The sequence below is a fragment of the Centroberyx gerrardi genome, chromosome 9 (assembly GCF_048128805.1).
Source record: "Centroberyx gerrardi isolate f3 chromosome 9, fCenGer3.hap1.cur.20231027, whole genome shotgun sequence".
Lineage (NCBI taxonomy): Eukaryota > Metazoa > Chordata > Actinopteri > Beryciformes > Berycidae > Centroberyx > Centroberyx gerrardi.
Window position 1 is genome coordinate 3310364 of NC_136005.1, and position 18377 is coordinate 3328740.

General features: G+C 42.4%; 2 protein-coding genes across 3 annotated transcripts; both read left to right on the forward strand.

Annotated features, from left to right (window-relative positions):
* Positions 1–1039: 1039 nt before the first annotated feature.
* On the forward strand, positions 1040–4169 carry LOC139921493 (potassium voltage-gated channel subfamily V member 2-like). The gene is made up of 2 exons (XM_071911745.2): positions 1040–2314; positions 3803–4169. The coding sequence occupies exons 1-2, from the start codon at positions 1040–1042 to the stop codon at positions 4091–4093; spliced, it is 1566 nt and encodes a 521-aa protein (XP_071767846.1). The 3' UTR covers positions 4094–4169.
* A 1080-nt stretch (positions 4170–5249) lies between these two features.
* On the forward strand, positions 5250–17706 carry LOC139921495 (N-acetyllactosaminide beta-1,3-N-acetylglucosaminyltransferase 3-like). 2 transcript variants are annotated; one of them, XM_071911748.2, is made up of 3 exons: positions 5250–5288; positions 16261–17504; positions 17535–17706. In XM_071911748.2, the coding sequence occupies exon 2, from the start codon at positions 16277–16279 to the stop codon at positions 17402–17404; it is 1128 nt and encodes a 375-aa protein (XP_071767849.1). In that variant the 5' UTR covers positions 5250–5288; positions 16261–16276; the 3' UTR covers positions 17405–17504; positions 17535–17706. The 2 variants fall into 2 exon arrangements, with proteins under 2 accessions (XP_071767849.1, XP_071767850.1); XM_071911749.2 differs by lacking the exon at positions 5250–5288 and adding an exon at positions 8601–8736.
* The last annotated feature ends 671 nt before the right edge of the window (positions 17707–18377 follow it).

Genomic DNA, 18377 nt, shown 5'->3' on the forward strand with positions numbered 1-18377 from the left:
TAATTTTTGGTGGCAGCATAGCACTCTCTTTTGAAACAGTGTCACCCCACGATGATTTGGTTTAGCGATTTATAGATCAAACACATTTTTGCCTTTCTGAAATGTGTTGTCTGAGCTTTTCATACAATATTTGACATGATGTGACAGCTAAACATGAGTTTTCCATGTTATTTTGAAGTTTTTCATTTATAATTTCTGTAAACACTGTAGTAAAATGGACCTGAACTTTGGATTACAAAGGGCTAAAATGTTACAAAAATCTTCCTTTTGATCTACAAGTCAAAACATATGTGGATATACCTAAAATGTATATGGGAAAGTAAATTCCAATTTATGGATTTAATGCAAACAGGGAGAATATGAACACAGGGAGAACAGGAAGTATCAAAGCTATATCTGCAAGCAGTTCATACTTCCCATTTTACAAGTAATTTCTGCATGATCAGCAAGTTATCACTGGTGAATAAGTGCTGACTGTAAGTAAAAATGAAGGTAGACGATAACGAACGATAGAAAGGGGAAGTAAAAAAAGGCATGAAAGAAAAATTCACCATTAGTGTGAAAAACCACAGCCATGTCACCAAATGGCCCCAGTTGGCCCTTCCTCTCCCCGCTTCAAAATCTTTAAATCAACTTTGTGTCCTAAGCCTACCTCCCTATATTTACAACTGCTTAAGGAAAACTGGAAGGGCACCAATGAGAGATTAGATAAGCAGAGAAAATCCCTGCTGCTTCCTCTTGATCTCCTTGTGTGATGAATCAAATGCCTCTGCCCTCTTTCCAGCAACAGTCATTGACAGGGGAAGGAGAGGGGGATGCCTTCCTCTCCCCCCCGGCTCTCTGGACGATGATATGACCAAGCAAAACAGGAAGGCCGGCTGCTCACTGGGATATCTGTTCCTGCAGGACCATACGCAACATTTCTGATGATTCAGCAAAGTGCTATGTGTTGCTAGAATCCTTTTCCTGGAGTGTTTCCTCTTCCTCTTCATTTCTTTTGTTCTATGTTATTGACTTCCTGCCTTGAAACACGGTTGCCATGGCTTCAGAGAATGCCAAGCTGCCGAGGCGATTGCAAAAGCGTCGCTCTACCCTAAACTGTCTGGCCTACAGCACTCCTCAGGGTCTAGAGGAGAAAAAAACCTTCCCGTTTTCTCAGGAGAGCACTGTCAAGGCATGGAACTCTATGGAGAACCTGGACGGTCCTGGCAACAAAGTACAGTGCACCAAAGTAGAGGAGAGACCCAAACTGCAGCAAAGCATCAACATTAACGTTGGGGGAAAACGCTTTCATATCCCAAAGCAGTCCGCCGTGAAATATCCTCACACGCGGATCGGGTCCTTGGCCCTGTGCAGAGACCGTGCGAAGCTGCTCACGTTGTGCGATGACTATTCTGTGCGCAACAATGAGTTCTTCTTTGACCGCGATCCTGCCTTCTTCCACCACATCTTCCATTTCTACAGCAGCGGGGTGCTGTGGGTGGTGAGGGAAATGTGCCCCATCAACTTTGAGGAGGAGATCGAGTACTGGGGCCTGAGCCTGAAGGACACACAGCACTGCTGCCGGATGCTGTTCGAAGAGAAAGTGGACGAAGTGAAGGACTACCTGAAGGTGGAGAGGGAGCTGTTGGCTGAGATTGAGGTGAAGCACGACGACGAGGGTTACAATGACATGGTCTTGGGGAACGTCCGTAAGACTCTCTGGGACGTTGTGGAGAATCCCTACTCTTCAATTTGGGCAAAAGCTTTCACCGTGTTCTCCAACCTCTTTGTGCTCATCTCCATTGTGGCGATGACACTCAACACCGTGGAGGAACTGAAAGTCTATATAATCTATGGCAAAACATACATGGAGTGGGTCGAGATCTTCTCCATCGTGTTCTTCACATTCGAGTATTTCCTTCGCTTCGTCACCACCTCTAACATCAAGCATTTTTTGAGGAGTGCGCTCAACTTTGTGGACTTTGTGGCTGTCATGCCTTATTTCTTTCAGATCGTCTTTGATGCCTTTACCGACGTTCAGGGCATGAGCGCCCAGGAAGACCTCAGCACCATGGCTCAGGTCAGCAAGCTAAGCCACGTTCTCAAAGTCATCAAGCTGATGCGGATCTTTCGTATTTTGAAGCTGGCCCGCCACTCGACCGGCATGAGGGCGTTCGGGTTCACTCTGCGCCAGTGTTACCAGCAAGTCTGTTGCCTTTTCCTCTTCATTGCCATGGGAATCTTCACTTTCTCCGCTCTCCTGCATTCAGCTGAGCGGGACACTGAGGGATCTCCCTTCAGCAGCATTCCAGATGCCTGGTGGTGGGCTGCAGTGAGTACCAGTAGCTGAATAAGACGCTGTCAAACTTAAGCCTTTAGACTTTATCCTAGCCCAGTAACATCTACCCCTCCCCTATCTTCCTCCTGTACCTGCACCTGCTTCACAAAAAAAATATCTAGCAGACAAAAACTTCCTTGCAAGGTTCCCTCCAAGTCAGTAGTGTCCTGTGCCATGGGAAAGTATGCAGATTTCAGATATTCTGTAACCCAATGGCTTAGACTAAAGAAGAGTTCTCCCCTCCCTTATTTATCTTATTTGTCCCTATTTTCTTTTTTTTTTTCTTCTTTATGTTTTTTCTGCCTTTTTTTCTTGTTTTGGCTGATAAATGTAAGGGTGTGAAGGCAAAAGGATTTAAAGGAAAAGTGGTGATAACATTGTCAGCCACTGTGAATTGAATTGTATTAGTACTGTTTTCACCAGTAAAGAGATTTGACAAAAAAAAGGTAAAAGTCTGCAGGTTTCCATTATAATCAAACACAACAGCAGCTCAATTCAGTGATTCTGGTTTCAGGTGTGCAAATCAGTGAAATCAGCTGGTGTAGTGTTTGTTGGAATGAAAACCAAAAAAATCTATGGCACATGACTAGACACCACCGACAGGTATCAGTATTATATCAATTTCATGGTATTGGAATTGACCTGCTGTCATACTGTAAGCAAATACATCAGACAAAATCAGATACCAAACGCTACATTTGGGTAAACTGGGGCAGACACAGCAAAGAACATCAATTCACAAAATCTCACTCGGGTTTTTTTAAACCTTTATTTAAACAGGAATGGCTTGGCTTCTCAGCAATGTCCTGCTTCACATGTTTCATCACAAATTACCTACTTATGGTGATCTGTGCCATCCCTAATATTGTCTAGTTGAAGATAAAAGAAAGACATCTATCTTTATCTATCTTTGTATTTTGTACATGACTGAGTAAAACAGCAAAACATATTTTTTTTAAAAATTCAGTAACATATTAAAATATGTCATAACTTCATCATATGTCATGTCTACTCACACTCACACTCGCTGTGAACACCCTGTCAGTGTAGCAATGCTGGCCTGAGACTCGATGGCTATGGCAGCCATGGTGGTACAAAAGAGCGTCCCGTACCAGAAAGGTTTCAGCTTTGAATGTTTCAGTGTCCATAAAGAGGACCAACTCCCGTCACACACCACAACTGGACTTGGTCTTGATTGGTTCCCCTCACTAAACAATTGCTAAAATCCTTCCAATCAGGCCAGTTTAAAGCAGCAGGTTTACCTCATTTGAGTGCAGCTGGTGTTGTCAGCCAATCAAGGTCCAATATTGTGAGGACGTACTCTTCAAATTCATTTAATTTAACTAATTAAATTCAATTTTAAACTGAACTGCATTTATTTGCTAATGAAGCATGAAGAACATTCTTATCCAGACCCATGGTATACTGTATTTGAAAAAAACAATCATGAAAGCTGAGTAACACGGGACTCTTCTCTCCTAGGTCAGCATCTCCACTGTGGGCTACGGGGACGTAGTTCCTGTATCAATCCTGGGCCGCGTTGTGGCCTTTGCCTGCATCTCATTCGGCATCATCCTCAACGGCATGCCCATCTCCATCCTCTTCAACAAGTTCTCCGACTACTACGCCAAGCTCAAGGCCCAGGAGGACACCAGCACCTCCATCCAGCGCCGCCTTCAGCTTAAGAAGCGCCTCCGACGCAAAATGGACGTGTGTTTCCATCCGTCTGTGGAAGACGACGGTAGAGACGGTCGCTACGAGTGCCCACACTGAGCGGTTGACCAGGACTTGTTTAAAATTACATGATTTGGTCGGGGTGTATCAAGCACAAATGTGGATGTTTCACAAGTTTGAAACTGGTTACAGTAGCAGTCTGGGTAGATGGAAGTGAAATGAACCAAGAATAAGTGAGAGAAGTGAAAGAGAAGCAAAAGGATGTGGTTGATTGAAAGAGCAGAGAAAGACTGGAGGGTGGAGGCTTCCTGCTAGCACACAAGACAACCCTGCTGTCACCATCACAAAGGTGGCCAGTATGGCGGCATCTTATTTGAATCCCTTTCATCGACCGGATGCTTGAGAACCACGGAGTTCGTTGACACCGTGTCTGCACAATGTCTCTTTCAGCGAGGCCTAATGATTTTGAAACCAAGCCAGACTGTCATACACTGGCAGATTCTTGACTCGAACTCTAGGTTTGCCACTACAGACAACAAGACAACAGCTTGGCATCAGCTGCAGTGTCATTTGTAATAGCATTTGATGACGAAGACTAAAACTTTATGCAATTTGAATGTAGTATGATGAAGTGATTATGTACACTTGTGGTTCCTATCAATACCTTCATCCAGGTTACATTATTAATTCCTGATGTACGAATAGTTAAATAATAAATAAGACCTTATGTAATCAGCTGAATTTACATGTTGTGGTTTAAGCAGATCGTCTGAGACTCGTGACCAAAGACTTGAGACTTGACATGCATCGGAAATGAGCTGTTCAAATGGTGCAACACAAGGGAAACCACAGTGTTCACCAGGGTATACCAGTCAGTTGTAACGTTCTGCATTTTGGTCATTTACTTTGGAAATGTACTTTTTTTCCTTTTAAACATAAACATGATTTTATTTACATTTTTAGGTGAGATGGTTTTATAATCCATTGCAGTTACTTTGTCTCACCCGTCCAGTTTGTATTCCTTCTTCTCTCTTTTTAAGTATTTTATCATTTGTGTCTATGTTCAAATAAACTAAACCTAAACAGTAAACCTGACGCATCTGTCTGCTAGCGAGTCATAATGTGCCAACACCCTCTGCATTCTTCCTGTGGATGTTTCATGGGCGGCCTGGTTCAAGATTCAAGGTTATCTTTATCTCTATTATTTATTATTATTATCCTTATTATCCCCAAGGGGCAATTTGTTGACAAGTGTCTTCAAACAAGACACTGAGCTCCGACCTGCTCACTGACGGTAAGTTGCTTTGGATAAGCGCCTGAAATGTGAAATTGAATGTGTAAAGTAGTGAAAGTAATCTAAATTTACCAGCAACTTTGGCTTGTGTAGTAGTGTAATTCATAGCTGTGACTATGGTTGTAAAATTATGCATGATGCATTAGCAATGTGACTTCAATTTCCAAGGATTATGAGTTTTTTTTTTTTAGCACAGAACATTACCTGAATCAAATATATATCTAGCATGAATTGGGCAAGACTAAACAGCGGTTTGTACTATACACTCTTTAAAATGATATGTCATTTTTAACACATCTGTGTATCTTCTTTGGGACAAGATATGTTAATAACAGCACATGTTGTGTTAAAATGTGTTGTTATTAACATATGTGGTGTTGGAAAGTAACACAAGTGTGTGTTGTCCCAGAAGACACACAGATGTGTTAAAAATGACTCATCCTTTGTAAGAGTGTATATTGTGCCAGATGGATTTTTTTTTAGAATAGAAAAGAATCACCAAAATGATGGCAGCTTACCATCTGTTAGTGGCTGAGGTCCGGCAGATCAGCTTACTGTACATTGTGCCAACAATGTCTTGCTACTAAGAAAGCTCTTCATTTATTCATTTCTTTTCAAAGATATCTTTCTGTCATGTTGCCTTTGCTGTACAGTTGAGCAAGACAGAGAAGAATGGGTGCGAGAGGGGAGAGACAACATGCTAAGGTCCTGAGAGGGATTGGACCCCGGGACGTCGTGGTTACATGGTATGAGCCTTTGCCAACTGAGCCATAACGATGTCTCTTCATTTGTTCTTTTCAGTGCTGTTGAACAATATTAGGCCTGTTATTAGGCCGTTTCCACACTGTATGCTCTCATCCTAGATTTATTCATATGAAGTAATGCATGTCTGAGTAAATACTGCGACTGGGACGACTGTTTTTCAGTAACACTTACAGCAGCCAGCCATCCTGCACAACAGATACTGTGTCTGTGTGTGTGACCAAAATTAAAATCAGCTGAGCAAAATAGAGTTTCATCTTTGTGTGTCAATCAGTTTTTGGCAAACAAGCTTTTTTATATCAAGGACCCCAAATAGATGCCCATTAGACCACAGAGGCACATCTTAAAAGATTTTGTCCCAAGGAACCCCAGCACCCAGCAAAGAACAATTTTGTTGTTAGTTACTGTATAATTTTGTATAATAACTGCTACTATGGAGGAGGAAGTAACAGCAGGTTACAGTCATCCTTATTCTCATTGCTCTCTTTGTTTAGTGAATGTTTTCTTGTCATCAGTAGACAGCTTTCAGGTGACAGTGGCTTTGAACAGCTTGTGTTTCTAAACGTACAACTTGTCCGTCTCAACAGAGCTCAATAGACATTGTTCATTTCTCTGCTGTTTGTGACTGGGAACTGATCATTTCATCACTGATCCATCTGATTGATTTTGTGTTTAGATAAATCAGCTTGTTAGCTAGCTAACCATAGTATCTGGTCAGGGGCCGGTCTCACGAAGCAACATTAGAGGGTTTATTTTTTTGGTCTAACGACAGTGGCTTACTTATAAGTGGGTCACCATGGTAACTTAAGCACCTAACCCGGCTGGAGCAGGTATGTTCAGGCTATCCCATCCAAACTTATAAAAAGCCCGCCTCCTCACCAATCAACCCTCTTGAAAAATGACATCAGCATTCACAGAGGATCCTGTGGAATTTTTAAATAACCTTTGTTGGAAAAATTCCATCTACAAAACCTGATATGAACAGAAACATTGCATTCAAATGAAGACAATAATACATAGAGCTGTACAGGGGGCAGTATTGAACTGACAGAGAGTAAGAAGGGCAGACAGAGAAATAAGCGGAAGGCAAAGGCCTTACCTTTTAGTTTGCATCGATCCTCTTTCTCTTTCCTCATACTCCCAGGTTTCAGTCATTGGGCAGAGAATCCTGTTTAACTATTAACTGTGGAAGAATTTTTATGTCTAGGATGATCTTCCTAGTTTCATCAATGAATAATTATTGTATAAAGCACACCAACAGTCTTCCATCTAAAAGGACGTGTTCCACATATTGCCCATGTGATGTGACGTGTTTTCACATGGGATTTTTCATGTGCTTTTTCTGTAAGGACCAAAGTTCAACAACATCACTTTAAAATGAAACGTTTTGCCAAAAATATATACCAGGGAAGCATGACCCCGGCCCCCCCCCTAGAGAGGAGGGTTCCCCCACTCACACTAGTGGTGGGAAGGCCAAAGTGTGGAGAAAAAAACAGAACAGCTCATGATCCAAAGCATACCGCCTCCTCTGTCAAACATGGTGTTGGCGGTGTTACGGCCTAGGCAGGCATGGCTGCCACTGGACCTGGCTCACTTGTCTTCACTGATGATGTCACTGCTGACGGCAGCAGCAGGATGAATGCCAAAGTATACAGAAACATCTCGTCTGCTCAGATCCAAGCGAGTGCGTCAAAACTCACTGGACGGTGCTTCACCATGCAGCAGGACAGTGATCCTAAAACATACAGCCAAAGCAACCAAGGAGTTTTTTTGGGGCCAAAAAGTGGACTGTTCTTGACCGGCCAAGTCGATCGTCCGACCCCAATCCAACTGAGCGTGCGCTTCACTTGCTGAAGTTTGATTTAGTTTAAAGACCTCATGAAATGGCATCTTTACTTCTTTGATTCACCCCAACATCCTGATGAAACAGGATAACCCTAACCCTTGCAGAAGTTTTTACTAGGCTATAGGCTAGTTATTTTTTGTAAGTGGTATAAATAAAAATAATAATGGGTTTATACATGTCAGAAGGCAAGGCAAGTCAAGGCAAGGCAAACTTTATTTATATAGCACATTTCATACGCAAGGCAAATACAGTGTGCTTCACATAAAACAGAAAAAATACATACACACTCCACAACTATATAAAATGACATTAAAAAAGAAAGAAAGAAAGATATTGAGCAGTCACTCTCACACTGGTGACACCTCTGGTCAGCCAGTATCAAATTAAGTGTGCCTTACCCCTGAGGATATTCAAAGATAATCACCACCTAAAAGACCTCCCAAACACCCGAGCTTCTCTGAGAGTGACTCCCTCAATTTTTTCTCTCAGAAGGAAAGAAGGATCCCTCTTTGTTCCAAGCCTACTGTACAAAGTGCATTACAGAGACAAGGAAGTAAAACAGAGTTACTAAATTAATAAAGTCATCCCGTCGTCTCGTAGTCGTCATTAAGGAGAGTTTAATTGTAAACTTAGAGTCCAGGTGGCCCGGTCTCTGAGGGGCAGACCGGTCTCCTGTGGGAGTCATGATGCAGGAAGAGCAGTCAGCAGAAACAGCAGGCAAGCACCGCCCAGCTGGCTGCACAGCGGGCAGGACAGGATCACACTGCTGCCGAGTTAGGTGAAATGTTTTTTTGCGGAGGGAGCCAATAAAAGCCTCGTAACAGCAAACCACTTTCAACGGTAAGAATACTCATCTAGTTTTGTTTATTCTTTGTAATAATATCCAGTAGCCAACACGCTTCATCTCTCCTGGGAATTAAAGGTTGGATTCATTTCTGTTCTATGTAAAAAAAAAATAACGGTGTTTTTTTTTTTTCAGATTATAGGAGATCTCAACACTTTGTTTTTTATTTGGGGCTTAATTGGTAGGCTACATCATTCCGTCTAAATGGTGGTTAAATAAAATACTTAATGGATGACTGGCATATTCAGGGTAAATGAGCTCGTCTCAAACAGCGGCACTATTAGGCTTAAATTACAAACTAAATCAATGTTTCTGTTTCCATGATAAAATTCATTGTCTAAGTTCTTACTGTCCCGCTGCACACAGCAGCCTGTAACACACAGCCAGTCCGTCTATGTGCGTCAGATGTACATAACGGATCGTTAGCTTCAAAATAACCGGTGGGCACTCCAGCCCAACATATTTCTTGTAAACTAGCCTATATGTAGATTAAATGCTTATTTGCCACTAGCCTACTTATAAAAATACAACGTCAGTGAATGCAGGGGATAATTAGGCTATGAGTTCAGAAATGGCGATAGGAACCTTCCTTGTTTCAACCCCGATGAAAAAGCGCTATAATATTCTTATAGTGACCTTATTGTACTTAATGGTATTTTTTATATTTTCTATGGTATCACTATGGTAGCCTATATAATACTTAATAGTGAGTTTATAGCGACCTTATTGTAGCCTATGGTATTTTTTTTAACCGCTATTGTATCATATTCCTATAATATTCATACAGGAATTATATTCTCTAAAATAGGAAGTGTCCAGTAAGAGTAATAATACAATTCACTTTTGAATAACACCATATATACGTAACATAAATAAGGAAATGTCATTATCAGTACATCTGTGTGTCCAGTTTCAGTTTCATGTGTTACTTTCCAACACAAGCCACACTTTATGGTATTTTTTATCCACTATGGTATCACTATAATACTCCTACAATATTCCTATAGGATATTATATAAAGTGTATTGTTTTTTATCCTTTCGAAATGTACTATACGATTACTAATTAATAATGCGTTTATAAATCTCAGAAGGATCCCTCTTTGTTCTAAGCCTACTGTAATAATAATAATGATAGGCTAATAAAAACTTTATATAGCACTTTTCAAAACAAAGTTACAACGTGCATTACAGAGACAAGGAAGTAAAACCAGCCACTTGACTGGGGTGTCCGAGGTGGGAAACAGACTCAAGCAAGGGTGCCTCTGTGGCGGCATTTAGGAAGGATGTAGGCAGAACTCTGATTTTAAACTCAGAACTCAAATACATGTGGCCCAAATCCTCTTCCATACAAGGCCCAGGTTGAAAACAACCAGAATTATCAGGCATCACTGTCAACTGTATGCATATAAAAAAAAAAAAGTATGCTACTAACATTACTTCTTGGTTTTTATCTTCAGGTCTGTGCTTTGCCATTCAGTTTGGTCAGACATAGTTTTTTTTCACATTGATCCCTAATTCGGTCTTCTCTTTGCTCCCCTTTGGTGCAACACATTTTCACATACACAACACATATCCTGTGTTGGAAAGTAACTCAAGTGTGTGTTGAAAATAACACATCCTTTTTTAGATTGCAAGTCTCTATAGGATTATTATAGGAATATTACAGTGATGCTGTAGGCGATAGAAAAATACCATTGAGTACAATAAGGTCACTATAAACTTACTATTGAATGCCGTAGACAACCGATGAGTCCCCATAAGGATTATTCCAGGAATACTACAGGAATATTATAGTGATACCCAGTCTTGGGGTCGTTAACTGAAAAAAGTAATAAATTATACATTACTCGTTACTTTTCTTAAGAGTAATGAATTACTTATTACTCACTGAGAAAAGTAATTAGTTACATTACATACAAGGTCCTGTCTAAAGAGGTTAAGGTCTGGACTGAGCTATTGCTGAACTACAGGGATCTCTGGACTCCCCTGATGATGATGATGATGATGATGAGTTGGTTGATGTTGCTGGATACTATTATTCCGACAAAACGTGTAAAGGTGTTTCCGACCAACAAACCTTGGCTCTCTAAAACAGTAAAGGATGTGCTACTCAAGAAACATAATGCCTTCCTACATGGATCTGACGCAGATAGGGCAAAAGCTAAAAAAAAGAGGCCAGATCTGAAGTAAAGAGGGCCAAGCTCCAGTATAAGGACATCAGTGAGGAAAAGTTTAGTAGTAATGACCTAAAGGCAGTGTAGGATGGCATGAGAGCCACGAAAACCAGGGGCAACAAGCCTATTAGTAGTGATGGTTTCAATAGTAATACAGAATTAGCTGATGCATTAAATGGATTTTATCTGAGATTTGATGACAGCCATGACTTCACAAATGAACGTATGAACCGTATCTAAGTTGATGAGTGAGAGCACTGTATCTACTGAGCTCATGTTCAATGCCCAGAGTGTTATATCTCTATGGTTAGAACTATGTTAAGTAAATGCAAATCTGGAAAAAGCCCGGGACCAGAGAGGATTACAGGGAAATTGCTGAATGTCTGTTGTAATCAACTGATGATATTTGATATTTTCTGTGACTTGTTTAACCTGTCCTTGGAACGGCAGAAAGTCCCCAGACTCTGGAAGGAGTCGATTATTGTGCCTGTAACTAAGAACAAGTCCCCCAAAGAGCTCAGCGACCTCAGGCCAGTGGCACTGACCTCTCTGGTCATGAAGTCATTTGAGAAACCGGTCAAGCAACAGCTTCTTAGCAGGGTTGAGGGTTTACTAGACCCCATGCAATTCGATGATGCAACCATCACTTTACTTAATTACCTGTATAGGCATCTTGATGGCACAAAAACTCATGCAAGACTTTTATTTGTTGATTTTTCATCTGCTTTTAACACAATCCAGCCACACATTTTAGCCAGTAAACGACTGTATTTTTTTAATCTCAATGTTAATATTGTTCAATGGATTGTGGATTTTCTGACATGCAGGCCCCGGAGGGTCAGGGTAAATGGTGCGCTATCACAGCAACGCTCATCTTCCACGGGCTCGCCACAAGGGTGCGTCCTGTCCCCATTACTGTACATCCTCTATACCAGTGACTGCAGGAGTCAGCATGAGGACAGGCACACCCTTAAATTTGCGGACGACGCGGTCATCAGTTGTCAGTCTGCTCCAGGACATGGGCCTGTGGTGACGAGTTTGTGCAGCGGTGTGATAAAGCAATAAGCCCCGCGAGGCCGTGGTTTACAGTGATTTTAGAACAGCTAAGGGGCGTCGTTAGGCACGACGAGGAGCGGAGCGCCTAACAACGCCCCTTAGTTACTACATATACCTGGCAAGGTTTCATAAAATAAACACACAGCAACAAAAAATGCAATAATTTATTGATAACAAATAATCATTCTTCCACCAAGCAGTAGCATGTAGTTCTTCAGCGACATTTAGCAGAATGGTTGCCAAGCGACACACAGACGCAGCAACACAGACAATTTGTTTGGCGCAGTAATACTGATGTGATGCTGTCACAGGTGTGTGTTTATAGAGTATTTTAAAACGGCTTCGAACGCAGCTCAGCCAATCATAATCAAGGACCGGAACTATCCGTTTTATAATGATCATTTTCTGAGGTTGAATATCTCAAAAACAAAAGATATGGCCATTGACTTCAGAAGGTCATCACTCCCACCTTCCCAGACCATTGTCAAAGGTCATGGAGTGGAAAGTGTTGAGAGTTACAAATATCTCGGTACATTTATTGACAAGAAACTGAACTTTGATATGAACACTGAAGCAACATTTGTAAGAAGGACCAGCAAAGATTGTACTTTCTGCAGAGGCTTAATGTTTTTAATGTAGATAGGAAGCTGTTGGTGCTTTTCTATAGATCTTTTATAGAGTCAGTTTTAACCTTCTTATTAGTTTCTTGGTATGGAAACTCAAATGTAAGGAGCAAAAAGCGACAATATTGTTAAGGTGCCCAGCAAAATCATTGGTGAGCAGCAGTCTCCCTTGTCAGATATTTTTATTCGCCAGGTCATTCGGAAGGAAAGGTCCATTTTAGCAAATCCAGACCAGCCTCTCTCTGAAGAATTCGAGCCTCTCCCCTCAGGCCGGAGGTTTAGGCCCCCTAGAGTAAAGTGCAATAGATATACATTTTCCTTTATCCCATGTGCTATAAGTATGCTTAATTTAGCATTTTATTTTAAGGACTCTTATTGTACAGAATCGTTTTATTTGTTTGTATTTGTACTGTACTATGTGACATTATGTTATCGTTTTTATTGTGCCTTGCTGCAAAATGAATGTCCGCCTGTGGAACAATAAAGACCTGAACCTGAAACTGAACCTTTACTTTTGTGTTACACCCTAAAACTATTGTGCTAGGCATTCATTGGGCCAATACATATTGTAGGCCTAAACCCATATTACCAGCAGAAGTATGTAAATAATGACAGACACGAAATCTTTATTTTAAAGTTCTTAACAAAGCTAGAGCCTACAGGGATATCTAAATAAACACACTTGAACTAGAACTTGAGCATTAAATTCAGATTTTCCGGGTCGTTTTTACCACTTGGTTGGCTCATTTGTGTGCACTTTACTCGTAAGTCTGATATTTCCGACATGACTTGATAATGCAAATAAATAAATAAATCCGGTCTGTGCGGTCCGAGATATTGTGCGGGTTCTTCATGTAGTGTAAACAACTACACATAAGGCACTTCCAGGTTTGTTTTGGACTGCTGACTTGAAACTGGCATGAGTCTGTTCTCCAGCAAACTGACAAAAAATGTGTTTGGGGTTGCAAACAGAGGTCTTTGATGGAAAACAGATTGGGATTCTTTTGGTTTGATTGATGGACTCATTCAAGTTTTTCTGACAACTGGGTGAGGCCAGTGAAGACCAGACTACATCATGCTGTGCCAGTTTAAGTGGTCATGCTGGGTTGTGAGCTTCCTGTTTGTTCAGATGTTTGACATGACCATGGGACCATGAGTAATGTGAATGTCTAAATGTCTGATGTAGCTAATGTGACATGTTCCACCCATTTTGAAAAGACATGACAACATTGGGTTGGTTTCCAACCCACACCCTGTGCAACAGCACAGCATCTGCCAAGCCACCTCATCTCTGGTATTTTGCTCACGCTCCTCCCTCTTCATGGCCTCTGCATGTTGTTTAGAGCAGTAATGTCCCAGTGTAGCTCTCTGGTTTTGGGTTCGGGTTAGGGTTAGTAAATCATTTTTGTGCACAGGTTTTTTTATGTGGATTATAGTACACTAGTCCATACCCGGGGATGCGTGCGCCACAACTCCACGCAGACTTGCCAAAAAGGCGCATAAACAGCGTAAATTTGGGAAAATGGAAAAATCTGCTCCATCAGTCCCTGCCTATGCCAATGCTCAATGCCCATGTGCAGTTTCAGATTGATTGGCCAACCCGTTGAGGAGCAAAATGGATGCGGACGGACGGACCCTAACCCACGGACAGAGTTTTCCTCATTTTATAGTAGGATATTTGTGGGTTGTGTTGTGTGAGAGTATATGTTCATTGTTCAATTCACGGTTTACTTACCGGAACATCCTCACGTTCCGCCGCAAATTATCTCCTTCAGACGAAACCTCCGGTCCCTCACACCGGCTCAGCTCTCCAATGAGGTCTCGGCTACCATGCCTCCTCATAATGAATTCTCCTCACTCCACGTCAGTGAGGCTACAGACACACTCTGCTCCTCGCTAGCCGCCTCTCTAAACAATCTCTGCCCACTCTCATCCAAACCTGCTCGTAACACCCCACCCAGTCCACGGCTCACCGGTGTCATCAGAGAGCAACGGGCGGGGCTCAGAGCAGCTGAGAGAAAATGGCGCAAATCCAGAGATCCCACTGACCTCAGTGACTATCAAACTCTCCCATCAGCATTCTCCTCCCATTTAAAAAGTGCCAAGACCACTTATTATCAGGAGAAAATCAGCAGTGCCAAAGACCATTGCCATTGCCAGTGCCATTATTTTCAGCTTTTAACTCACTCCTCTACCCTCCACCACCTCCACCCTCAACTTTGCTCACTGCTGACCTCTTCACATCCTTCTTTACTGATAAGGTTTCTGCCATCAGTAATCAGTTCTCTGAGCCTGACCAACTCAGTATGCTGCCTCCAGCTAACAGGGCCTCACTCCTCTCATTTTCCCATCTCACCGAGGAGCAAGTCTCCAAACTTCTGCTTGACTCTCGTCCCACTACCTGTCCGTTGGACCCCATACCCTCCAACCTCCTGCAGGCCATTTCGCCCACACTTATCCCTGCAGTCACGCACATCATCAACTCCTCACTTACAACAGGTGTGAAGCAAGCCCGGGCTACCCCGCTGCTAAAGAAACCTACACTCAACCCATCTCAGGTTGAAAATTACAGGCAGGTTTCACTCCCTACCTGTCTGAACATGCAGCACAACTCCTAGTACAGGCGCTTGTAATATCACGCCTTGACTACTGCAACTCCTTACTGGCAGGGCTCCCGGCATGTACGCTCAAACCTCTGCAGATGATCCAGAACGCGGCGGCGCGTCTGGTCTTCAACCAGCCCAAAAGAGCACATCACTCCTCTGTTCATATCCCTCCACTGGCTCCCAGTCGCTGCCCGCATCAAGTTCAAGTCCTTGATGCGGGCAGCGACTGGGAGCCAGCAACCAACCGCCTACAAAGCGGCAACCAAAACGGCTCCTACCTACCTGAACTCCCTCATTCAGGTCTACGCTCCCTCCCGCCCACTACGCTCTGCCAAGGAGCGGCGCCTGGTGCTGCCGCCACAACAAGGCCCTAAGTCTCTAGCCAGACTCTTCTTCTGTGGTTCCTCGGTGGTGGAACGAGTTACCAAACTCCATTCGATCTGCAGAGTCCCTCTCAATCTTTAAGAAAAGGCTAAAGACCCAGCTCTTTAGTGAACACCTTCTCAACTGATGGACTGTGTAATCTAAAAAAAAAAATCTTTATCTGCCTCTATGCACTCTATGCATTGCACCTATGTCCTGTCGGACCAGAATTTAGCTTTATGGCACTTACTCTTGTTGTTCTCTCCTGACTAGATCCTTGCTTGTGTTGTATTAAAATCTCATATGTACGTCGCTTTGGATAAAAGCGTCTGCCAAATGGGAAATTGTAATTGTAATTGTTTGTTTGTGGAACATTCAAGCACGTTGCACTTCTGGCCACACCCCAGTCAGTGAAGTCAAAGCAGGTGTTTTGTAATAGTTTTCAGTTTGAATAAAAGTTTCCACCAAATGGCATATGTTATATAACAATGGGGTAATTCATAAAGACTAGTTATGAGCTTGTTGTTGTAGGATTGAAGCCTGGATGCTTTGGCACACGAGCACCTTAAAAACACAATAACTATCAGTCATGTATATAAAAGTAAATTGTTTTGTAACATCAGTTAATTTATTACTTTGAACATTTTTTTGTTGTCAGATTGAGACTTGACATGAGAACATTGTTTTGTTTTGCAGCTGCAGAGTATCAAGGATGAAACCGAACAGGGCAATGACTTTTCTGCTGACTGGAACTTTCTTCTTGGTCGTCTATCTCTGGAAAGATGATTATGCTGTCCATGTAACCAACCACCTCCAGGTATATGCGAGAAAGGATGCCAGTCAAAACAGGCCACCTACCACTAGGAGCTCCTATGTTTATTCCTGGCCAAGTTGTCAACAAAATGTGTCTGCAGCCAGCATCACAGGCTTCACCTCTCTTCCTGGTCACATCCAAAACTTTCTCTACCACCGTCACTGTCGCCATTTCCCCATGCTGCTGGACGTTCCCGACAAATGTGGAGGAGCTGACAAATCTGTGGAAGTCTTCCTTCTGCTGGTCATTAAAAGTTCCCCCGAGAACTACGACCGGCGAGAAGTCCTGCGCAAAACCTGGGCCAACGAGAGATTACACAACGGCGTGTGGATCAGGAGGATCTTCATCTCAGGAACGGCAGGTGCCGGATTCGAGAAGCAGAGACTGAACAAGCTCCTGGAGCTGGAGTACCGCGAGCACAACGACATTCTGCAATGGGACTTCCATGACTCCTTCTACAACCTCACCTTGAAACAGATACTCTTCCTGGAATGGATGGAGAGGAACTGTCCGCAGGCTCGCTTCCTCCTAAACGGTGATGATGACGTCTTTGCGAACACGGACAACATGGTGGACTATCTCCAAAGCCAAAAGAACAATAACGGTAGCAAGCACCTCTTTGCCGGCCATCTGATCCAGTATGTGGGACCCATTAGAGACCTACGGAGCAAGTACTATATCCCTGTTCAGGTGCACAAGTCAGACTCATACCCCCCTTACTGTGGGGGTGGAGGCTTCCTCCTGTCTGGCTATACAGCCTTGGTCATATACAAAATGTCCAAGTCCATTACCATTCTTCCCATTGATGATGTTTACATGGGGATATGTCTGGCCAAAGCAGGACTCGCACCTGTTTCCCATATGGGTGTCAAGACTGCAGGACTGCCCCTCCCCTCTAACAAACTAGATGCCCATGACCCTTGCTATTATAGAGACGTTCTACTGGTACACAGATTCCAACCATATCAGATATATCTAATGTGGCATAGAATACATGACCCTAATCTGAAATGTGGGACTTCTTAGACACTGCTTTAGCTGTACCAAAATGTAACTTATAATTACCGGCACTACTGTTTGGCACTTTGCATCCGGCACTTGTTTGTAGTGTGCTACCATGAGACCAGTCATGAAAAAGCATGACCCTCTCCACTAGTAACTCCAAAAGTTATCAAGACTTAAAGGAAAAATCCACCCTAAAACACTTTTGGAAAAACAGCTATTAGCAATGTATTTTGAATTCCTGGGTCAATTTTGTTGTTTGGTGTATTTTTGTTATTCCCGTGGATAACTAGCCAAAAGTAGACAACATAATGTCAGGATCAGATATTTCCAGCAGCTACAAAAGAGGCTTCAGTGAGCAAGGGCTTCGTTCTAGAGCCATGCAGGGAGACATCGTGGAAGAGGCAGACACCAACAGTAGCCTCAATAATCCATAATGCAGCGCAGCCACAACAGATGCTGTGCTTTAGGGTGTGATTCTCCACTTTTCTCCACTCACAACAACAGCTAGCATTACTGCTATTGCTCTCCACTTACACACAAAAACCAAACTGTAGCTTCATTAAAGCTGGAGTAGGTAGCTTTGGAGAAATGAGCAAGAATTTGAAAGTATACAACAAACCAACAAACAAGGCAAGTTGAGGGACAGTGTGTACAACAAAATGGTAAATTACAACACTTCATCACAAAATTGGAAGACACTGAACATCGCAGTTTGATGATACACATCAGTGTAAGAGTATCCAAGGGTGGTGGTGTTTTGTGTGTTTGGTGGAGGGGTGTCAACTTGGCAGTGAGTTCACCCTACAGGGCTATATACTGTAGCATCCACTGTCTTACAAAAATATTTATCAAAAATGATTTCTCAGGTCGTCTTAGGACTCAAAATGGAACATAATTAAATTTTCTACTGTAATATACAAAAGTTTACATATGTTTTTTTTTTATTCTGAGGATTTAATTGATGGATATAGTGCCTCTTTCCTGTTCATTATGT